General features: G+C 42.3%; 1 protein-coding gene across 6 annotated transcripts in view; it reads right to left on the minus strand.

The window, feature by feature from the left end:
* Positions 1–20,423, minus strand: part of GRHL2 (grainyhead like transcription factor 2) — a 137,314-nt gene that overhangs the window by 63,206 nt on the left and 53,685 nt on the right. For all 6 annotated transcript variants that reach the window (XM_053661208.1, XM_037133405.2, XM_053661207.1 and 3 more), the window contains exons 4-7: positions 16,320–16,713; positions 10,362–10,417; positions 7,022–7,178; positions 5,139–5,250 (exon numbers count right to left, since the gene is read on the minus strand). In XM_053661208.1, the coding sequence (XP_053517183.1) occupies positions 5,139–5,250; positions 7,022–7,178; positions 10,362–10,417; positions 16,320–16,713 (719 nt within the window). The remainder of the gene's footprint in view (positions 1–5,138; positions 5,251–7,021; positions 7,179–10,361; positions 10,418–16,319; positions 16,714–20,423) is intronic.

The raw sequence follows: 20,423 nt of genomic DNA on the forward strand, positions 1-20,423 counted from the left end.
ATACTCCATGGTGAAGGGGCTTTCGCACTCAAAGACAAGCAAAGGTCCGACAGGGTCTAAGGAGCTATATGCCCAGGAGGAATAGCTGGCACGGGAATGCTTCTTGGGTTACCGAATGTAAACTTGTTTATGACCTGGAATAATCGTTGTTATTCAACAAGCTCGCAAGAAAGAATTTGTGAGACCAGGAGAACTCTGCTGGTTGTGCTTTCAAAAGCAGCAGGCCTCTTGGGCCAGCGTTTGTTTGTTTTACTTATAACAAGTGAGAGCTAATTGCAAACATTGGTTCCCCTCTCCCCTGGTTAAAAAAACTAGTGCGTGGCCTAATGTACAAGAATCACACATCTGGCTTTCAGAAATGTCAGAATTAGCACCAGCCGGGTCCCAGCGCCCAGACTGCAAAATGTCCTCAGTGCCTGCAGAGGACAGTACAGAGGGGAGAAGCAGCAGGTCAGAGAGGGGCGGATTAACTAATGTCTACGGTCACTCCTCTTGTAATCAGTGCCCGCGGGAGGAGGGGGAGGAGTAGGCTTGGTGGCAAGAACTATCCAGGGCACTGGTGGCAAACACTAGGCCTGAGGGCCAAATCTGGCCCTCCGCCTTGTTTTATCCAGCCTGGCACCTTGTTTCTACCCGGGGGCAGTGCCCACCTGTCGCTTAACTGTTAAGGAATAATTACACTTACACAGTCCTAAAATTACATCTGGCCCTTGGAAGGCAACCAGGAGGCTGATGTAGCCCCCAGTGAAAATAAATTTGACACCCCTGTTCTAGGGGTTGGGATGCAAATATGAAGGTCTGTCCAGAAAGTATCCAGCCACATCCTATGCAAAACAGACATTTCTTGAAGAAGATACAAGATATAAGAAACATTGTACACGGGACAATGACACCTCAGTCCCTTCAAAGTAGGTACCTTGGGACCTCACATAGTTCTCCCAATATCTCTTCCAATGTTCAAAACAATGCAAAATTCTTTATTGGAATCACATTGCAGTTGTGCAATGTTGTGCAACTGTGAGACAGTTGAATCACAATCAGCTGCCCCGTTGTGTTTTCCTGAATCTCATCAACTGTCTAAAATCTCTTCCATTTCAAAAGTGATCTTAGCTTCATGCCAAGATCCTATGTCAAAATCTTGGACACAGTAGTGTTTTTGGAACCCCCAGATCAGTTTATAGTTCTCACACTGTCAATCACCGATCTTTGTTGATTGTAGCCCAGACATGGTCAACATTCTCAGGTGTTCTGGGAATGTTCAAACTGAATGCAAAATTTGATGCAGATTTGTTGCTCAGCCATTTTGAATGTGACAGCCACACAGACACATGCTCACTCAACAGCATCTACCACCCCACTGACTAGTACAGTGAAGTTGTCATTGTTCACACACGCACATTCCAGTCTGCTCTCCTTGGCTGCCAGGTTACATCGGTATCATGCAAACTGTTCTCATTATATTAACAGTGGCTGGACTTTTCTGGACAGACCTCATATGAACATAAATAACGTGTTGGGTAGTAACAGCACTCTGCAGTGAAATAAACATAAGGGAACTCGGTAGTAATGAGGGAGTGACTTTTAGTTAAGGGGATAGGGAAGGTCTCTCTGATAAGTTGACAATAAGAAAAAGCCAGTAGGAAATAAGGGAACCAGCCTGATTGGGTAGCACAATTGGCTGGAGCGTCATCCCCTACACCAAAAGGTTTCAAGTTCGATGCCCAGTCAGGGAATATAACTAGGTCGTGGGTTTGATCCCTGGTCAGGATACGAAACAATGGACCACTGTTTTTCTTGCACATCAATGTTTCTCTCTATATATCTCTTTCTCTCTCTCTCTCATCAATAAACATATACTCTGGTGAGGATTTAAAAAAACAAAGAAATGAGGGAACTAGATGTACAAGGTGCAAATGTCCATCCAAGGAGAAGGGACATGCCCGGTGCGCTGCAGGAACAGCCTCACCAGGAACCTTGGAGTGAAGGCTCCCTGTGCAGCCTCCTCCTCTGGGCCCGGGACCTCAGGCTCCCACTCTCCTTTGCATGGGACCCACCAACAGGATTCCACTGGGGACACTGAGGTTCCTCCCCCGTCACACAGCTAGCCCTGTGGGATAATCAGAGGACTGGAGCAGCCTCAAAGAACAACCAACCATCTAATCCAAGTGATATGTTATGTAAAAAAAGATACAGACTCTTTGTTACGCATCATTTTTGCAGGGCACAAGACACTACAGAACAATCCTCGAGCATGCGTGCTGGGGGTTGCCCAATAAGGAAAGACACAAAGATGGCAGAGAGTTCCACCAGGCTTTGCTTAGAGCAGAGGTAGGAAGGCAGACTGCGGAGGAAGGGCAGTTATCCCTGCAGCTCTGGAAACAGTCAAACACACAAAACCACGTGGTGCACGATTTGAGGACTTTGAGTTCCCGTAGTCCCGCCTACTGACTCCAAGGACCACTGGTTACTGCCTGCGTGGCTCAGTTCAACGGGCTGACCTCAGGGGCTGGTGGAGGTTTGGGAACTACAGCTTTGGAGCCCTGCCTTGAACCTCCAGCACCATGGAGGTTAAGAAAAAGGAATACACTAAATAATTCTGTATTCTTCCTTTTCCTTTTTGGCTGCTAGAGGGGTCTCCACCCGAACTAGCAAACGCAGAGCACATGCGTTCAACCTCTCTTCCCCCTCAGCAGGCTGACCTACGGTGCAGCCTCACAAAATTCCCAACACCTCGGTCCCAGTCCCCGCCGATGATGGCACCCGGCACATTGGTGCATTTGCCATCACAGCCTCGTTCTCCCTTTATATCGGAAATGGTGTAAACAACCCACCAGCAGAGGGACACGTGGTTTGATATTTTTTTAATCCAGTAGATAATAAATTCTATGAGATTTTTGCATATTTCCTTATCCTGTCTCAGTAGTTGTTAGGCTGAGGATAAGGGTAGAGATGGTGGTCAGAAAATCAATTTTCCATTTGAAACCAAGGGGCTGATTTGATGCCTTCATCTCAGGTTCAGAGCAAGGATCCAAAGTAGACATGAAGCTACTTAGTAATAATTCACAGATCTACGTGTGCACACACACCCACACATGCGCATGTATGAGCACGTGTGTGTGTACAGGGTTACTGGCGAGCAAAGTCTGGAGGCAGACGGGAGTGATAAAGGAGAGAGATAAGACTTGAAGTCCTATGAGACCTGAGAAACCATTCTGGTCTAAGAAAAGTAAACCTTGTAATAATATCAAAGTTGAACCAACAAGTAGGCCAATAAAATGCTTTTATTATTGGCCTTATTTGGACCTAGTCCACATTTCTATTTAATTGTTCCTCTCATTTTCTTGGGTAATAATTATAAGGCTCACTTTTCAAATAAAATAAAATTATTCCTCTGCTCCATGCAGACTGGCTACAAAGCAGGTTAAGGCAAGTATCTCTAAATCCTTGTTCTAGTCAGTCAGCCTTGGAGGTTCAGTGCATGACCTTGGTAATGGAGACCAGACACTTGGGATGGTGGGTCACTGAGCCTCTCTAGGCTGTTTCCTTGTTTACTAGATAAAGATATGGGACTAGTTAATAGAAGATAACATGTCTGTGGGGTGTGTGTTTGCACATGAGTGTGGTGTGAGGTAAAGAGTGGAGTAAGCATTTTGTGGGATAAACTGGTAATTAGTTCCAATATGTTCTACAGTGAATCTCTAACTCTAACCTGGTCACTAACCTCTCTGCTATTGGTTGAGGGCATCTAGCAAGGATGAGACAGAAGACTGAAAAGTCCATTACTGCAGTGTGTAAGAAATCAAAGCAAACATCCTTCCAATGACTCAGTAACACTTCCTGATACTCGACATGATGGAAACCTTCACTTTGTCTGCACTCACTGGGGCTGCATCCTCTTGGTCTGCAAAACAGGCTAATAAAGCCCATAAATGAGAAATGACTTATTTCGTACGGAAACAATAAATTGTTTCCAGTGTTAAAAATTACTCAGAAACATATACATTACTGTCTGTGTTTTTAAGCCATTTTCACGAAACTTGAGATCCAGTCCCTGACTTCCCCTGCTTTCTTCTGTGTCTCGGAGGCTCATTCCTGCAAACTTAATTTGTTAGGGTCATGTGCTCCATGGCTTCTGGGTACATTCGGCCAATGGGAAGCGCCTGTGAGAGATTAGGGGGCAGGGAGAAGCCAGGGCACTCCTCCTCCTCCCTGCTCCTGGCACTGAGGGGAGTCTCTAGCGGTAATTCCTCTGTGGTTCTACCTCCTTTTGGAAAGCCAGTCCCTCTGTGGTCACCACTCCTGATGCGGCCGCCTCCCCCACGGTTACAGCTCTCTCTGGGGGACTCCCCCAACACCCACCACCTCCTCCCTTTGAGCCTCCAGCCCTGCGGGCAATAGCGGCATGTTCCTGCAGCAGCTCCTTTCTGTATTGCCTCATGGTGCCTCCTTCAGCTCTTCCAACCTTTGCAATGAATTCCCGCACTTGGCCCTGCTTTCCTGAGAGGACCTTGAGTCTCTTGAGGGGACTACAGGCTTTATAGAACAAATGTCATGTTTACGAGTATACAGACTCCAGAAAGAGTACTTGGCAGATTCATCACTTCTTTAGTGCCAGGGAAAATCTCTCAAAGGTTTCATTTGCCAGCCCATTTAGTACTAGCTGCACCAGACGCGTGTTAGAGTGACGGAAAACTGGTTGGAGAGTTAGAAAACCGTAATTCACTACCCAGTCATGTGTCCTTCGCAAGCACCTTGGAGCCAAATGAGCCTGGTCATTCACGTCACGGAGGGATCAGAGTTTGCGTGGCCGGCCTGACTGCCCATTAGGCTCAAACACGGAAGGGCACGGAAATACGCTTTAGAAACTGACGTAGTCCTTGCATCTCTAAATATATTCCTGTTATCGACGGGGCACTGTTGACTTTTGTAGGACAAAAAGCACTTCCCACGCGACCCAATTTTGAATTCTTAGCTGATTAGCACCAAATGCACTAACACAGGAAAAGCGCGTAGGCTGGTGCCTGGCACATCATGAGAGCCGTATGGGGCCCAGCGGTGATTTCTATGCTGGGCCGTCCTTTGCATCATGAAAACATGTCGGTCCCCAAAGACCATGCGGGGGGGCCAGGCCAACCTACCGATGTCGAGGACCCGCTGCTTCGCCGTGTGCTGCCGAGAGTGCCAGTACTTCCAGTATTTCAGCTGCTCATCTCGGTTCTTGTCTTCACTGAAGACCACCATCACCACACTCTGCGGAGGGAGAATACCGGGATTTACTTTCTGTTCAGAGCCTCAGCTGCTTCACATGGTCTCCAATTCTGGAGGTTCGACCAGCAGGATGTTCCTGTAATGTTGCTTTTCTTGCTTTACAAAGCCCAGAGAAGCTCAGTTGTATGGTTTGTTTCCTTTTTAAAATGAGCCTACTTAAAAAATAATGGGAAAGGAGAACAGCACATAGAAAACAAGAATCCTACATCATTTTTACCAGGTCAGAAACAACCAAATTAACCAATTACCAGCAAATTTAATATTTTGTAAGGTGAGTAAGAATATCAAAATTTTTTTTCTTGTACTGAAGACAAGCACATTTTTGAAATTTTGTGACCTTAAGCACAGAATCTGGCAGCATTTGTAAGCAAAAAATTTCTGTTTCTGGCCTAATTAAGTGCCTCGGGCTGGAGCATTGGATTAATGAGACATACTAAACTAATGAGAGGAATACTAAAAGATGAGTTCATATTGATGAATATAGATCTAAGCCACAGATATTTCATAGATCATAAGATACAAAGTCAACTACATTATTTCTTTCCATGTAATATGACAGATTTTAAAAATGAGCTTGAGAAACTTAAGAATACAAAACCCCCTTTGAGTTCTAAATTATAAACAGCCTCTTTAAGCTAAATACACGTTAATTCACTGTCATTTAGAAGATGAAGAAGGTACCAAAAACAAACAAATAAACTCAAAGAACCCTTTAATTACATCACTAGGGATATGGCTCTCCCTTCTCGCTCCATATCTTGCTGGATGGAGAAGTGAGCAGCTGTCCTTCCTTGTGTTTCTCACCAAGACAAAGCCAGAAAACCCAGGTGGTGATGTTACTGAAAGGTAGACATAGGCAGGCCAGCCAGCCAGTGCCCGGATCCTCTTCCTTCTCTTCTACCTCATTTGTTATCTCAGATGGGAATCTGGGATGTGGTAAATTCGGGCTGCCCCGTGATCCCGGCCCACGCCACAGCATTCCCCTCGTGGTGTGCTGAAGAGCTAGGGAGGGGGAAACTATGGATAAAATAAGGTGGGGTGGGCTCCATGCACACAGCAGCATAAATCATTTTGCAGCAGGGCAGGGAAGTCCTTCAACCTCTTTCAGAGCTCTGTTATAATTTTCCTTTTCAGTAGAGAGGGATTACCAGTTCCCTCCCTCCCTGGCATTCGTGAGAATGCCAGAAGCTGGCAGGCTTCCAGGGCACTTTCCTTTCCCACAAATCGGACTAACACTCATGAGTGTGAAAGTTCCTCCAAGTCGCTCCTAGTAGGGATTGTATCATGCCTCGCCCCTTGGCCCCTGCATAAGCACTGGGCTGCAGAAGGCTTTTAGACAATGCTGCGTTGGGTCTGGGGACACAGATGAATTGCATCCTCCTTTACAGAAGAAAACAGCAGCAAATACGTAGAAATATGTCCTGGCTTACAGCTACTTACTTAAAAAATGAGAATCAGTTGATTGAAAATGACAACAGCAGCCAGGTAGCACACGGGTCATGAATGAAGCCAGAAAAATTTCTTGGATACAGTCAGAAAGCCTGTTCCAACCACGTCCCTTCCCCAGGGTTTGTTGGTTACCGATTAAAATGATAAACTACAAGCCAGTAAGTTCTCTTGCCCCAATTCATGGACATTTGTTCTAGAATGACTTGTTTTGGAATTTTTTCCCATGCCCTTCCCACATGACTGTGGGGTAACAGCTGCATTCAGCTGAGCCCTCTGTGGATCACCGAGGAAATGCAGTGCATACCCTGACTTTGCTGATTGGGTGTCGGAAGCATTTGTTGTCTCCCGTCTCACTGAGCGTTACGGCATAAAACTGTCCCTTGTTGAGGTAGGTCATGGGGCCCTCCCCCTGCTTCTGACGGAGTGATTTGGTGGCTTCCAGGGTGTACTGAAATGTGCCGCTGTGAACAGAAAACAAACAAGGGTCAGATTCACTCACCTGGACATAACTGACTTCCTGATCAATTGCACATTGATATTTTTGGTATGAATATTAACCAATATTTACTCTATTTCAGAGACAAAAGCACAGCATATTGGCAACAGAGATGAGACCAGACCAAAGGTTGTTGCTAGCTCAATGTATACCACATTGCTAGCAGTGGTCAAGAAACCAGGTGGTTTAGAAGGGGACAGAGTCCATGTCGTGCCTGTCTGATCGTGCTAGGTCGTGCCAGCACAACCTCTGTCAGGCTTAGCTGGCAACAGGCAATGCCCGAAGCGTAAGGATTTATAGAATTTGCCACTTCTATCCTAACAACAAACTAAACATGTGAACACTTTTGTTCAACTCATGTACATACAACTCACCCTCTTTCTGTCTGACCAAGATATTAAAAATCTATTCCACTTGTAAAAACCTCAAAAGGTGAAAACCCCAAACTCAAACACTCACTACTAAAAATCTAGTTCCACAACAGGGAGTATTTTTTTATTTGTCTTGTTCTGTTTTTTAAGCCTGCAGAGGAACACATGACAGGGTTGCGGCTCTACACCAGGGGTGTGCAGAACAACGGTCCATGCGCCAGAGCCAGCTCACTGCCTGTTTCTGTACATAAAGTTTTATTGGCAAACAGCTACGTTCATTCATTTATTGAATGACTATGGCTGCTTGTCTGTGGTTGCTTTCACACTGCATGGCAGACTTGAGTAGATATGACTGCACAGCTTGCCAAATCTAAAACATTTACTATATAGCGTATTACAGAAAAAAATGTGCAAATTCTTGCTCTTAATAATTTCCCTCATATTTTAAATACATGATTTAACTTAAAAAAACAAAACACTCATTTTCCCAACTTTAAAGAAGATATCAATTATTTTAAATGAACCGCAAATATGAATCATAATCTTTCTTAACATGCTCATTCAGAAGGACTGATTCTGCTACTTCTCAGGATGCCACATAGTGATGATCCAATAACAACGTGCAGTGTTTTCTGAATCATCAGAATCTCTTCATTGAGTCTACCTATTTTTTAGCTCTTAAAATGGCCTACTTACAAGATTATGGGGGTCTCTTGCTTTCTATGTTGAATATTTTTACAATACTTAACTTGTTAACTCTTATAGTGAGAAAAAATTTGAAGAACAGAATCATATTCCTTCTACATGATAAAGATCTTAGGCTTAAGCTGATAAACAAAACAAATTCCAGAATATGTATCTTAGAACAAGGTGGGGTATAAATCACTCAAGACAAAATCAATTCCATTATCATTTTGTCTGGAAAAGGCAATTTTCATATAGCCATGGAATCATAAAATTTGAGACCTGGACAGGATATTAAGAACTGCCTAGACTAGTAGCTTGCAACTTGTCTAGGACACAGACTGCTTGAAAAACAAGAAAAAAGCTCAGGAACAACTATAAAGGACACGTGGACAAAACCAAGCGGGGTGGAGTCAGGGGAGAGAGGTGGGGTGCGGGGGAGGGGTGGGGGTAAGTGCAGACAACTGTACTTGAACAACAATAAAATAATTTTTTTAAAAAGAAAAAAAGCTGTGAACCCTCTTCCCAGAAGAAAAACAGATATAAATATAAATGCATTTGAATATAATTCCAGGAGTTTGTGTCTCCCAAGCTTATCTATAACAGAGGCTAAGAACCACCTTCCTCATTCCACGGCTGAGCAGCGGCTGAGAAACTCGCTCACTCCGAGGCACTGACAGCAACAGAAAGAGAAACCAGGTCAAGGGGCTAATAGGCCAGTGCTTCCGTGCTCCTTGCCGACCTGACAGCTAATTACGGTGTGAACTGGGTTGATTTATAGCGTGCAAATTATATATGCATTCTCACAACTTAAAAGGTCATTTGGAACTCTAGCCTTCTCCCCGCTCCCTTCTCCATTCCATCAAATTCTGACTAGTGTGATCTGGGGGGGGGTGATGAGGGAGCCTGAGGTTGGAGCAAGACCACCAAGGACCAGGAGGACCTCAAGTGGAAACAGAAACTAGAGTAGGGAAACACATGTAAAAGCAAAGGGGTGAGAAAGACAAGGGTTAAAGAAGGACCAGCACATACAAGGCCCTAACCACCTTCATAAGGAATTTGTGTTTGACTCAGAAATGGTAAAGTCGCCGGTCAGTTTTGTGAATGCCAGAGATAAATACATTCCTTGCCATTCTCTTCTGTCTTCAGGCAGGGTCACAACCAAGTTCTTCGAACATCTGTCCCTTTCAACCTAGGATGTTCTTCACTCTCCTTCTTTTTCAAGAAAACTCCTGCTGCTAACCCTTCAAGATCTAGTTCTGAGTCCATCTTCCCGCAAAACTTTCCAGCCACACCTACACACTGTCCCACACGCTGTAGGTCCTCTCAGCACCGTTTACGGATCTCTGTAGCAGGACTCACCACTTACCGAAAGTATTGCCATTTGTCCATCACCAAAATTGTCTCCTCCAACAGTTGACGGGCCTTTTGTTAGAAGTTACATCTTATCCCTAAACCCTATCGCTGGCCCATGGGAGGCACTGGAGGGTGGACTGGCTGGCAGATATGTGCAACGTGGAATGGATGGGGAAAGAAAGTGTTGACAGGGAGATTAGTTATACTGCAGTAGTTCTGGAGAATGTGAGTAAGAGCACATTGCAAAGGACAGGACAGATAGAATAGAACGCTGCACAATTGGCAATGAGGTGAAAGTGCAGGAGGAAGGCAGGAAGATCCTTACACCTCTAGAGTGGTAGCTGGAAGGATGGTTATATCCTTAGCCACAACAGGAAATAAAAGCAGAAGGCCAGATGTGAAAGAAGTGGAGAAGGAAGGAAAGGAGAGGGAAAGAAAGACAAGGAGTTCGGTTATACACAGGTCGGCCCGAAGGCACCTAGGTTCCAAGGAACATCTAAGAATTGATGTGCAGTCAGCAGAAGAGCAAAGACAGGGTAGGGGCCTCAGAAAATTGGTCAAGACTGGAAGTAGCAATGTAGAAGTCATTTATATAGAGAAGAGAATTGAACACAAAGGAAATCAGACTATTCAATGAACGTATACAGAAAAAAAAGGTTTAAATGTATAACTGGAAGGGGTACATTTAAAGGCACACCGTTCATCAGTTTTCAGAGGCATCTCCTGGTACTTCCTACCTTGATGCCTGGTCATACATGTATTCCTCAGCCCCGACTGAAGCACTCCGAAATTTCTACAAAATTTCAAAGGTATAGAAATTAAAACAAAGAAGTGAGTCATTTATACAAATTTTTTAAAATTATAAATGTGTCCACACTCTTTTTTTCTCACTGTAGCAAGGAAGTTATACATTTGGTGGTATTACATTTTCAACTACATTGAAGACAGTTGTCATCTGCGCACAAAACTCACGTGTCACCTGCACATTCAGAATGACACTCAACAAAACACATCTGTCCCTGGTGAGTTATTCACATGTCTGCAGGTGTTCTTAAAGTGTTTGCAGGCACTGGAAGCTGTTTCTTCAAACATACACAGCATCTCTTCCATTTTCCATGATCCCCAGTGCTTATTAGGGAATCCCTTATTCCAAAAGTCACGGATTCTGAGTTACTGAGCCAGTAGTTACAGAGAGGCCACATATTATAATACAAGCATCATCATAGAGAGGTTTGGAGCAGTTTTGAGAGTGAGATTGTCTAGGGTCGAGTTCTATCTCTTTTGCCTGATATCTGTGTAAACTGAGGCAAGTGCCATATTTTCTCCATCCGTAAAATGCCTCCTTATATTGATTAGAAGGATTAAATGTGCAAATAAAAGTACTGAGAACAGTACCTGGTACACAGTAAGCATTGTATGTGTGTATTAAATTCTGTTAACAGTTATAACTTGATATTCAGCGCCCTTCGCTAAGATGCTCATTAACATAATATTGTAAGAGTAAGCTTTGGGGGAAACTCTAAGTCTTAGCATTGTGTAAAGAAGTTCGGGTCCAGAGATGTTCAGTTGTTGTATATTTAGTGCAAGTACAATGAAATCTGCTACATTTCAAACCTTTTAAAAAACAGATGCACAAAAGCCCTGACTCTTGACCCTGAAATGAACATAATAGAATATCTATGAGAAAGCATTTTGTTGACCTTGAAACACCTGGTCCTTCCACTGTGAACTTTCCTCAAGTGCCTCTTCCTAAGAAATAACCTTCCTGATTCTCCTTTCTCTGCTGTAAAAATATTTTGACCAGTAATCCAAAGGTTTCCTTCTTAGGAAAGGATTATTCACAGCTATTTTACAAACTTCCTCCACAATCCCTAACCACCACCTCTAGAAGTCAGTGTACTCTTACATCACAGCTTATATGTATATACTTATGGTCTTTATTTTTATCCAGTCTTATGAATTCCTTGGATCTAAGAAGATGGTTTGCCCTTCAAAGTTCACCCAAATGCATTCCAGGAATAATTTCACAAATGCTTGTTGAATAGTTTAATAGTCATGACAAGATCAAAGATTCAGATTTATGTTTCTTTTACAATCAATCGAGAAAGCATTCAACAGGAATTTTCTGGGGTTTCATCTTCTTGGTGCCAGGAGAAATAGAGAAAAACTGTAAGACACTGTCCTGTCCTCAGACAGATGAAAATTGATGGAGGAGAAGAGTAAGTTCACGTGAAAAGCAACAACAACAATAGACACACAAATACAGCAAATGACTAAATATGTGGAATCTTTCATTAATGCCTGCAGGTGTCCTGACTGGAAAATCACAGGGTAGGCATTGCCAGAAAGGGGAGATCAGCAAAATTTTAGGAAGGTTTCCTGGAGATCGTGGACCTTGATATGACCCTTGGAAGCCAAAAAGAACCTGGATTAACGAAAGAAATTGAAATAAAGTAATCCAGGTGAGCTAGGACCACCGTGATTCAAGACGAAACGATGGGCACAGATGTGGTACATACTGGGTTGGCCAAAAAGTTTGTTACATTTTTTTCCAACCAATGGCTCTAGTAGTGCTTAGTTGTCTCTAACTTCATTTGAAATAATTTTGTTAGATTGTATTTGACATTTATCATATGAGCGTGCATTATTAAAAAACTTATCAAAATTGGTGAATTTTTGTGCAGCCATTTTAATACTGAAGATGGAAGAAGATATGTAACATTTTTGGTGTATTATGCTTTATTATTTCAAGAAAGGTAAAAATACAACAAACACAAAAGAAGATTTGTGTAGTATATGGAAAAGGTGCTGTGATTGAGTGAACATGTCAAAGGTGGTTTGTGAAGTTTCTTGGTACTAACAATATTTTGGCCTAATAATTCTTTGCTGTGAGGCTATTTTATGCATTGCAAGATATTTAGCAGCACCTCTGGCCTCTACCCACTGAAAGCCAATAGGGAGAGACAGCCAACGTACTCAAAATATCCAAATCAATAAAGTTGTTGGTGAAAATGAAAAGTATGCCTTTTGTTTTACAGAAAAATATAATGGACTTTTTGGCCAACCCAATACGTGAGGTCAAGGGCATGGACCTGCCCTGACTATGAAGGGAGGGCCTAAAAACCCAGGTCTTCACTGCCCAGTACAGTAGCCACTAGCCAAATGTGCTAAAGTTGGTTAGAATTAAATAAAGTTAAACCTTTAGTTCCTCAGTAACCAGCCACATTTCAAATACTAAAGGACACGTGTGGCCAGGGGCTACCCTATTAGATAGCACGAAAGAAAGTTTCCATTGTCGCATAAAGTTCCATTGGACAAGGCTGATTTGTGAAAGGTATCCACACATAGTCTAGTTAAAGATTAAAAAAAATGGAGTAGGAGGGTAGCATGATGAAAAAGGCATTTAGGGAAGTATTTCAGAGATAGAGGAGATGCATTTCCAAAGTCTTCTTTGAAGGAATATGTGGTGAACCAGTACTAATAAAGAGGGCCTTGAGTAAATGTATTGTTCACACCATAGAGCTCTGCAGCCTCCTAAAACACACTGGGCTCATACATTCCGTGCTTCTGATGCACCAGGTGGTGTGAGAAGGTCTGATAGACTGCAACTGTTCCCACTCAGAGAGACTGTCTATGCGCTGACCGAAATAAGGAGTCTTGCGCCAATAACTATGAGTGCACGTGAACAAGAACTCTGGAAAGAATAGTTGATATGTTTTAGACACAGAATTACTGTTTTCAAGTTTTAAATATTTCCCCTAATTCTGTTACATTATCATTATAATTAAAAAGTTAAATGTGGAGTCCACTTGGAAAACAGCATGACCCTTTATGAGACCCGATCACACTGGTGGGTCACGTGGCCCTAAATGATTGAGTATGAAGAATCAGAACCAAAAGGCTTAGGCCATTCTGGCTACAGTTACCAGTTTTCACAACTGAAAACCTTCTGATATAATTTGAAGGACACCTAAAGGCAGACAGACAGCCAACATGACCATACCTAACTATGATTGGCTGATGCGATGTAATGCATCTATATATTTCTTAATCATTGGGACCAAACTACTCCCTTCCTGATACCACTACACACACACACACACATACACACAAATCAGTCTCTGATAGCAAATAAACCTGTTAATTCAACAAGGGTCATAGATAGTTTCATAGCATTCCTAAAAGAAGAGCTAGATTATAGACAAATTTTCCTTAGTGAAAGTTACTTGAAGTGACTGAGCTCACATAATCTTATAACCTGTTGGCAATGCTACAGCTAAAGATCATAATAGAGCATTCCACTTATTTTATATCAGGTTGAAATACAATATGCAATGTAAACACTGATTTCCAAGACTAGGAGAGGAGCAAAAATATTTTAAATGTTCTAGATTCAGTGGGAATAATCTTCATATTTAGTTTCTGGTAAATTACTTTCTCGTGCACCTCAAAACAGAACCCTAAATACAATAGCTTCCTTTCACAAGCCTCTTTATCTACAACACAAACACAACTGATAACACAGCTCCCAAATAGCATGATGGTTCCGTTGACATTGGACCACATCCATGGACTCTTCTGTGACTAATGAAATATTTCTGCACCATGTAAGAAAAGCGGCAGTGGCAACTCTTTAGTGAAAATCCATGTACCTCATATTCCCATGTGGAGTGATTTGCTTTTCCTAAGGAAGCACCCCCAACTGCTTGAGGGCAAGTCAAATATTCAATAATACTACAAAAGACCCTACAAAGTTTCCTTCCTCAGTTAAAAAAAATCTGCTAATTACTTTAAGCAATACATCGTGGGAGGCTAAGGACACTAACTTTAAGACAATATTCTCATTATAAGGATATTGATAATTTGATCATAAAGCTACTGGAACTCAAGAATATAATAGCCTCTCAAGGGCAGGGAACTTATCAAGCCTCGCTCTGCTCATTGCCTGAGTTTGTAGAACGCACAGCCGGCACTCAGCACTGGCTGGTGCAGGACCGGAAGGGTTATTAGGGCAACGTGAACACCCTAACTTTCTACCACCATTGCAGAGAGCTAGTCTTTTTTATTCTTCTTCTCCTGGTCTGAAAGATAAAACATAATTATGGAGATGAAGGACACTCATATCTAGAAAAAAAAGATGTAGGAGTGAATCACTATCTTAAGCAATAGGACTACTGAGATCAGATGGTTCCACAGTGTCTCTGAGCACACAAAGACAATAGTTAAGGACACTGGTCCTGCAGGAAACAGCCTGCAGTGAGTGCTCTCTCTCTAACTTAGCGCAGTTTGACCATGGGCAGACTTCTGCTCTGCATGCCTTAGATTCCTCGTTTGCAAACAGAGATGACAACAGTAGTACCTACCTCATGGGGTTTTTGTGGGGATTAGATGAGTATATATCACTTAAAATGATGCCCAGCACACAGCAAGTGCTTGTTACGTGTTTATTGCTTTTACATAGAATTGTTTAGGGACGCAGCCTCAACCTCAGGTAGCTGCACTTTGTCCCCATGGGAACTACATGAGCAGCAGCTGCAAGGGTTTGGCACACTGCCAGCACACTCACTCCTCCTTAGGAAATCAGAAACCCTATGTTTTCCCCTTCTGCCATGGTCTTTTGCTGGCCCAGTGGACTGAAAAATGGGAAGCCAGTGGCCATCATCCCAAAGGCACAGGCACTGCACTTAAATGTCAGAGAAGCTGACTGAACAGATAAAAAACACATTACCTATTCTGGGTCAAAAACTAAAGCGATGATCCACAGTTATATCAGCAATCGGTATTACATATTATATATTGCGATGCATACTTACCATGAAGCACTACTTAGCAGTTAAAAAACTGAACTCTTACCACAAGCAACAACACGAATGACTCTCAAAAACATTATGCTAAGTGAAATAAGACAACAAAGAGGATTATGTACTCTATTATACCAAGAACATGAAATTTCAGAAAAAGTTAAACTATAGTGACAGAGGGCAGGTTCACGCTTGTGAAGAGGAAGGGAAAGGAGAGGGCTTCGAGTGCGAGGGGCATCAAGGAGACTTTTAAGATGAAGGGACTTTCTACGAGTCTGATGTTGGTTACACAACTGTATACAGTGCTAATGCTTCAGAGTGCGCACTTAAGCCATGTGACTTTAAAGCAAACAAGCCAGCAGAGATCAGTGTTTCTATAAATTCTATGGGCACATGAGCAGACTACGTAGTCTCTATAAGGTGCAAAGTACATATATACATACTTAGTTACTGAATATATACTTTCTTGAATACTCAATCAGATAAGGTTGTAGAGCTCTATTGTTTTTAAAAAGAATGGGCAAGCAACAACTTCAGCTACTGTTTGGGTGGTTACAAACTAGAAGAGGTCAGTAAAACTTTAAAAAGTAGGGAGTTTCCACACACAAAAAATCTCTTTATTCCTCATAAATATTTAACTTTAAGACTACAACTAAAACAAAGGACTCTATCACGTAACAGTAAAAACAAAACCAAAAAAAACATTCCTCCACACCCCTAGACCAATGGTGTATTAAAGCCTGCTTATAACGAAAGATACGAATGCATTTAAAAAATAACCGTAAATTTATAGTTTAATTCATTCATACCACTTAAAAAGTAAGTAGAGAAAAAATAGTGAGCCGGGGGCTCCGGCTTTAGGTTCTTGCTACCAGTGAAGGAGGAGGGCCTTACCTCGGTGGTCCCGTCCTTGAAGCTCTCGCTGTAAGTGCTGTCCGGGGTGCTGCGCTGGTCATCCTTGAGGTAGGTGCTGTGGCTGGCCATGGAGGGCACGCCGTACTGAGTTTGCTCAAAGATAACCACCCGCTGCTCCTCGCCATCTCCCCGGGGATAGTGCACGGGTGGGGCCATGAACACCGGCGTGAAATCTTCAGCTTTCACCACCGTGATTCCTGACACGGGGATGATGGTGGGGCCCTCGGAGACGGCCGAGCTATACGGCTCCCGTTTGGAATTCTCCAGGTGGTCTGGATTTAGGGAAAGGTTCACTGGAACAGTCTTTAGGACCTGCACTCGGTTTTCTCCTCCACTCAGATTGCTCTGGGCTTCGCTGGCGCCAAGACAGTTTCTGCGTGTTTAAACCCACCCGCAATAGGATAGAATTAGAAATATCATCATTATACAACTCTTAATAACATAACTGTTGCAGGCAATAATCCATGGATGCAAATGCATAATAATCAGAGGAAAGGTTGATGGTGAACTTCACAATGGGATGCAATGGACCTTTGCATCACTAGGACAGCTACGCATGAGCCTCATGGTATCATGCAATCATGAAAGTGCTATTATAAAAAATATTGACCTTAAATCTAAACAGCCTTTATGTCTAACTTCCAGCTCTCAGGAAATACGGGAGCTGGAAGAAGGACTCAGACAACACCACACAGAAGCAGTCAGACAAATCAGAGTACAGCCCATCTTACTGACCTGGCTCTTTCAATAAGTCAGAGACATGAACAAGGAAGTGGTAGGGGAGGCTGGTTCTAGATTAAAAGAGATTTAAAAGAGATAACAATCAAATACAATCTTGTTTGGATCCTGATCTGAACAAGCCAAAGAGGCACTGATGAAGCGAGGGATTTTGGAGGGGATCGAACGTGGGACGGCGTTAGCTGACATTAAGGAAGTGTGTCAACTTAGTAGGTGCAATACAGATTTTGAGATAATGTAATAAAATGTTCCTGGTGTTTTTAGAGATACAAAACACAACTAGTTAAAGGTGAAAAGACATGATGTACGGGTAACAGTATTTTAAATACTGTTACAATTTAAAAAAGAAAAGGAAAGAGAGACAAGGTAGAGATTAAGCAGGTGTAACAAAATGTCATCGCTGAATCTGGAAGACAGGATGGGTATTTGGTGGGTCATTATACTATCCTTTTTACTTCTGGATATGTTTGAAAGGTTTCAAAAGAAAACATTTTAAAATAATGTTTTAAAATGCTTTCTCACTTTTATTTATTAAAAAATGCAGGAGGAGAACCAGCATGCTAATTTGAGGGGAGGTAAGAAGGGTATTTTTCACTTTTCTGTGGGCTAAGCTAAAATTTAGGAATTGTAGGAAAAGTAAGAAGTGAGAAATTATCATTAAAATATTTCCATTGAATAAAGAAATAATGTGAGTTCACTGATAGCTTTAGCATTGAATTACTCTCAGGGCTTAAGGAAGTGGTGTAACTGGACTTACTCGAAACAAGATCTCTCAGATCTCAGACCTGCTGGCTGGGACAATGAAAAAGGAGAGGATTTAGAAAATTAATTCTTTCTGGACTAGGATGAAATATTGTCATTTATACTACATTCTAGGAGAGCACAAAAGCAAAGAGAGCCTTGTTTATGAAAGATTATTGTTGATCGCGAAATGATTTTAGCAGCAAAGTCCCTGTGGTCAGTAAAATCTGGGGCCACCTCTCACTTGTTTATGGATTGTTCTGATTGCTGTAGAGGAAATAAACATGTCCTGAATGGAGCCCTGTCTCTGATGTCTGCTTTTTTTTTTTTCACTAGTATGTTCTTTCTAGGGCTTATTGGCATCTCTCATGGAGAGAAATATTCTTTTTAAATTTTCATTTATTTATTTTTAGGGAGAGGGGATGGGAGAGAGAAAGAGAGGGAGAGAAACATGGATGCCTGAGAGAAACAGCAGTGAATTGCTTCTCGCATGCTCTCGACCAGGGACCTGACCCACAACTCAGGCATGCGCCCTGACCGTGTTCTGATGGGGAACCAAATCGGTGACATTTCAGTTTGCGAGGTGATGCCCAACCAACTGAGCCACACCAGTCAGGGCGAGAAGTTGCCTAAAAAAATTGGCTCTCCCAAGATTTGAGTTCCCTTGGCTCCTCTCTGTAAAGAAAGTCCATTAGCTTCTGAGCCTGCCTAACTCTCAAGCAGAACTTGCTATCTCAGCTTTGATTTTTCAGATAAAACTTCAAAGTGAAGTTTGAGGAAAGAATGGCTCCACATGAACAAAGCCAACAGAAAAATATCTAAACTTCTCTGTCACAGAGCTGTAGAAATCATTCTAGAAAAGAATCCTTTAAAGAATAAAATAGCAAGTCTACAAACATTCTGGCTTTAAGTAATAACCTGCTTTCACAGCCAAATCAATCAGTGAATCTGCATATAGGACTGACTAAAAATTTAGAAATTATGTTTAATGTGAATCCAGTGAGCTGGAGGATGCCAAAACCCAGACCACCCATTTACAGCAGCATTTCCTAAGCCCCATTATTTAGAATGTTTGCATGGAATGTTAATAGATGTTCCTCAAAGAAAGGAGTCCGTGATAAAATCAGTATTAAATCAAAACAAAACCACATTGCCATAACAAGACCACCCTGGCGGGTCACAGATATCATGACCCGGTAGAGACTCCCCAGGTGCTCCTTCACCTGTTCAATTGTAACCCGAACTTCTGAAGCTCACTTTCTGCCAAACCCTTCTGTGGAGGGTTAACTTTTAATGCTTGTGGAAAATGTCCTGCAAGGTGGGTGTGGAAATGTTGGTCTAGACGGATTAGCTACCAAAGCAATTACCCAGTTTCCACTCCTCTGGGCTTTGAACTAGCACAGTCTCAGTGGCTTTGCCAAAATATTCCAAGTTCACCAACTCCTTTATAGTTAAGAGTCCATTTTAGTCCAAATTTCTTAGTTTTTTAAATTCATGTAAAATATGTGAATTCTAAACAAGAAACATAAGTCCAAAGATTTTTGGTGGTCTTATAAACAAACTAATAAATAAGCAAACTATATAGCTCTATAAATCTAGTTGAGTCATTGGTATTACCGGAGGAGGAAATAATAGACTCAGCACCAGCCCATGATGTGTAACTATGCCTCGTCAGAACAGCATTGGCTTTAGAAGCTGATGCTGCAGAACCTCAGAAAGACATCCCCAAAATTAGGGGATTGGAACAAAGTAAGAATTACTGTGAGATACCAACTCACCTGCAATATAATTTAAAATTGAACCAAATATTAAAATATGAGAAAATGCAGTGCTAAGAAAGGTACATTAAATATACTTTTTAAATAAGTTTTGTTAATGTCATTGAAACTCCATTTTCCACAGAAGCAGCTTCTGTACACAAACAGCTGTAATGATGCTGTGTTAGCACGTGGCACCTTGATTCTGACTGCACTGCAGATGGCATGATACCCTTCCAAATTACATTCAACCTGAGTCTACAAAGGCATAATTAGTCCATACAAGGTGGTTTTGTCTATACTTCACTGCCAGCTTTATTTAAATTGCTCCATTGAAATCAGAAAAATAACCATAGAAATACAATAAGTAACTGCCACTCTTCAATGGTGTTTTAAAAGAGGCTTTAACAAAAACATGGCTTCTTTTGTCTATTTTGATGCAGACAGAGTATATCTTAGACTCATTTTCTCCCTGATTCCTCTGCGATCGCTGGCATAAGACTGCATACTCTTAGCTGAAGAAACAGTGGCTGGATGGAGAACATGTACAGGACCTGAACAGTGGCAGCCTCTCTGTCCCCGTCATCACTACGACCAGCCAGGGCCCAAGGGCCCAGGGCAGCACAGGGCATCAGACCCGTGAAACTGCAGATCAGAGGCAGATAGTCTTAATCTTCTGCTGGGGTGTAGCTTGGTGCACAGCCTAGGGCTGCCAGTTGGTGGGTGGCCTCCACCGCTAGTCATATAATCAGACTATAATGTCGCAAGCAGTTCCTATATCAAGGCCAGATAAGACTCTGACATTCGTGCAAGCACAGCATTTCATTCCTCTTGGCTTCACATTTCC

Source organism: Artibeus jamaicensis, unplaced genomic scaffold, assembly GCF_021234435.1.
Source record: "Artibeus jamaicensis isolate MK-2021 breed Jamaican fruit bat unplaced genomic scaffold, CSHL_Jam_final scaffold_916, whole genome shotgun sequence".
NCBI classification, from domain to species: domain Eukaryota; kingdom Metazoa; phylum Chordata; class Mammalia; order Chiroptera; family Phyllostomidae; genus Artibeus; species Artibeus jamaicensis.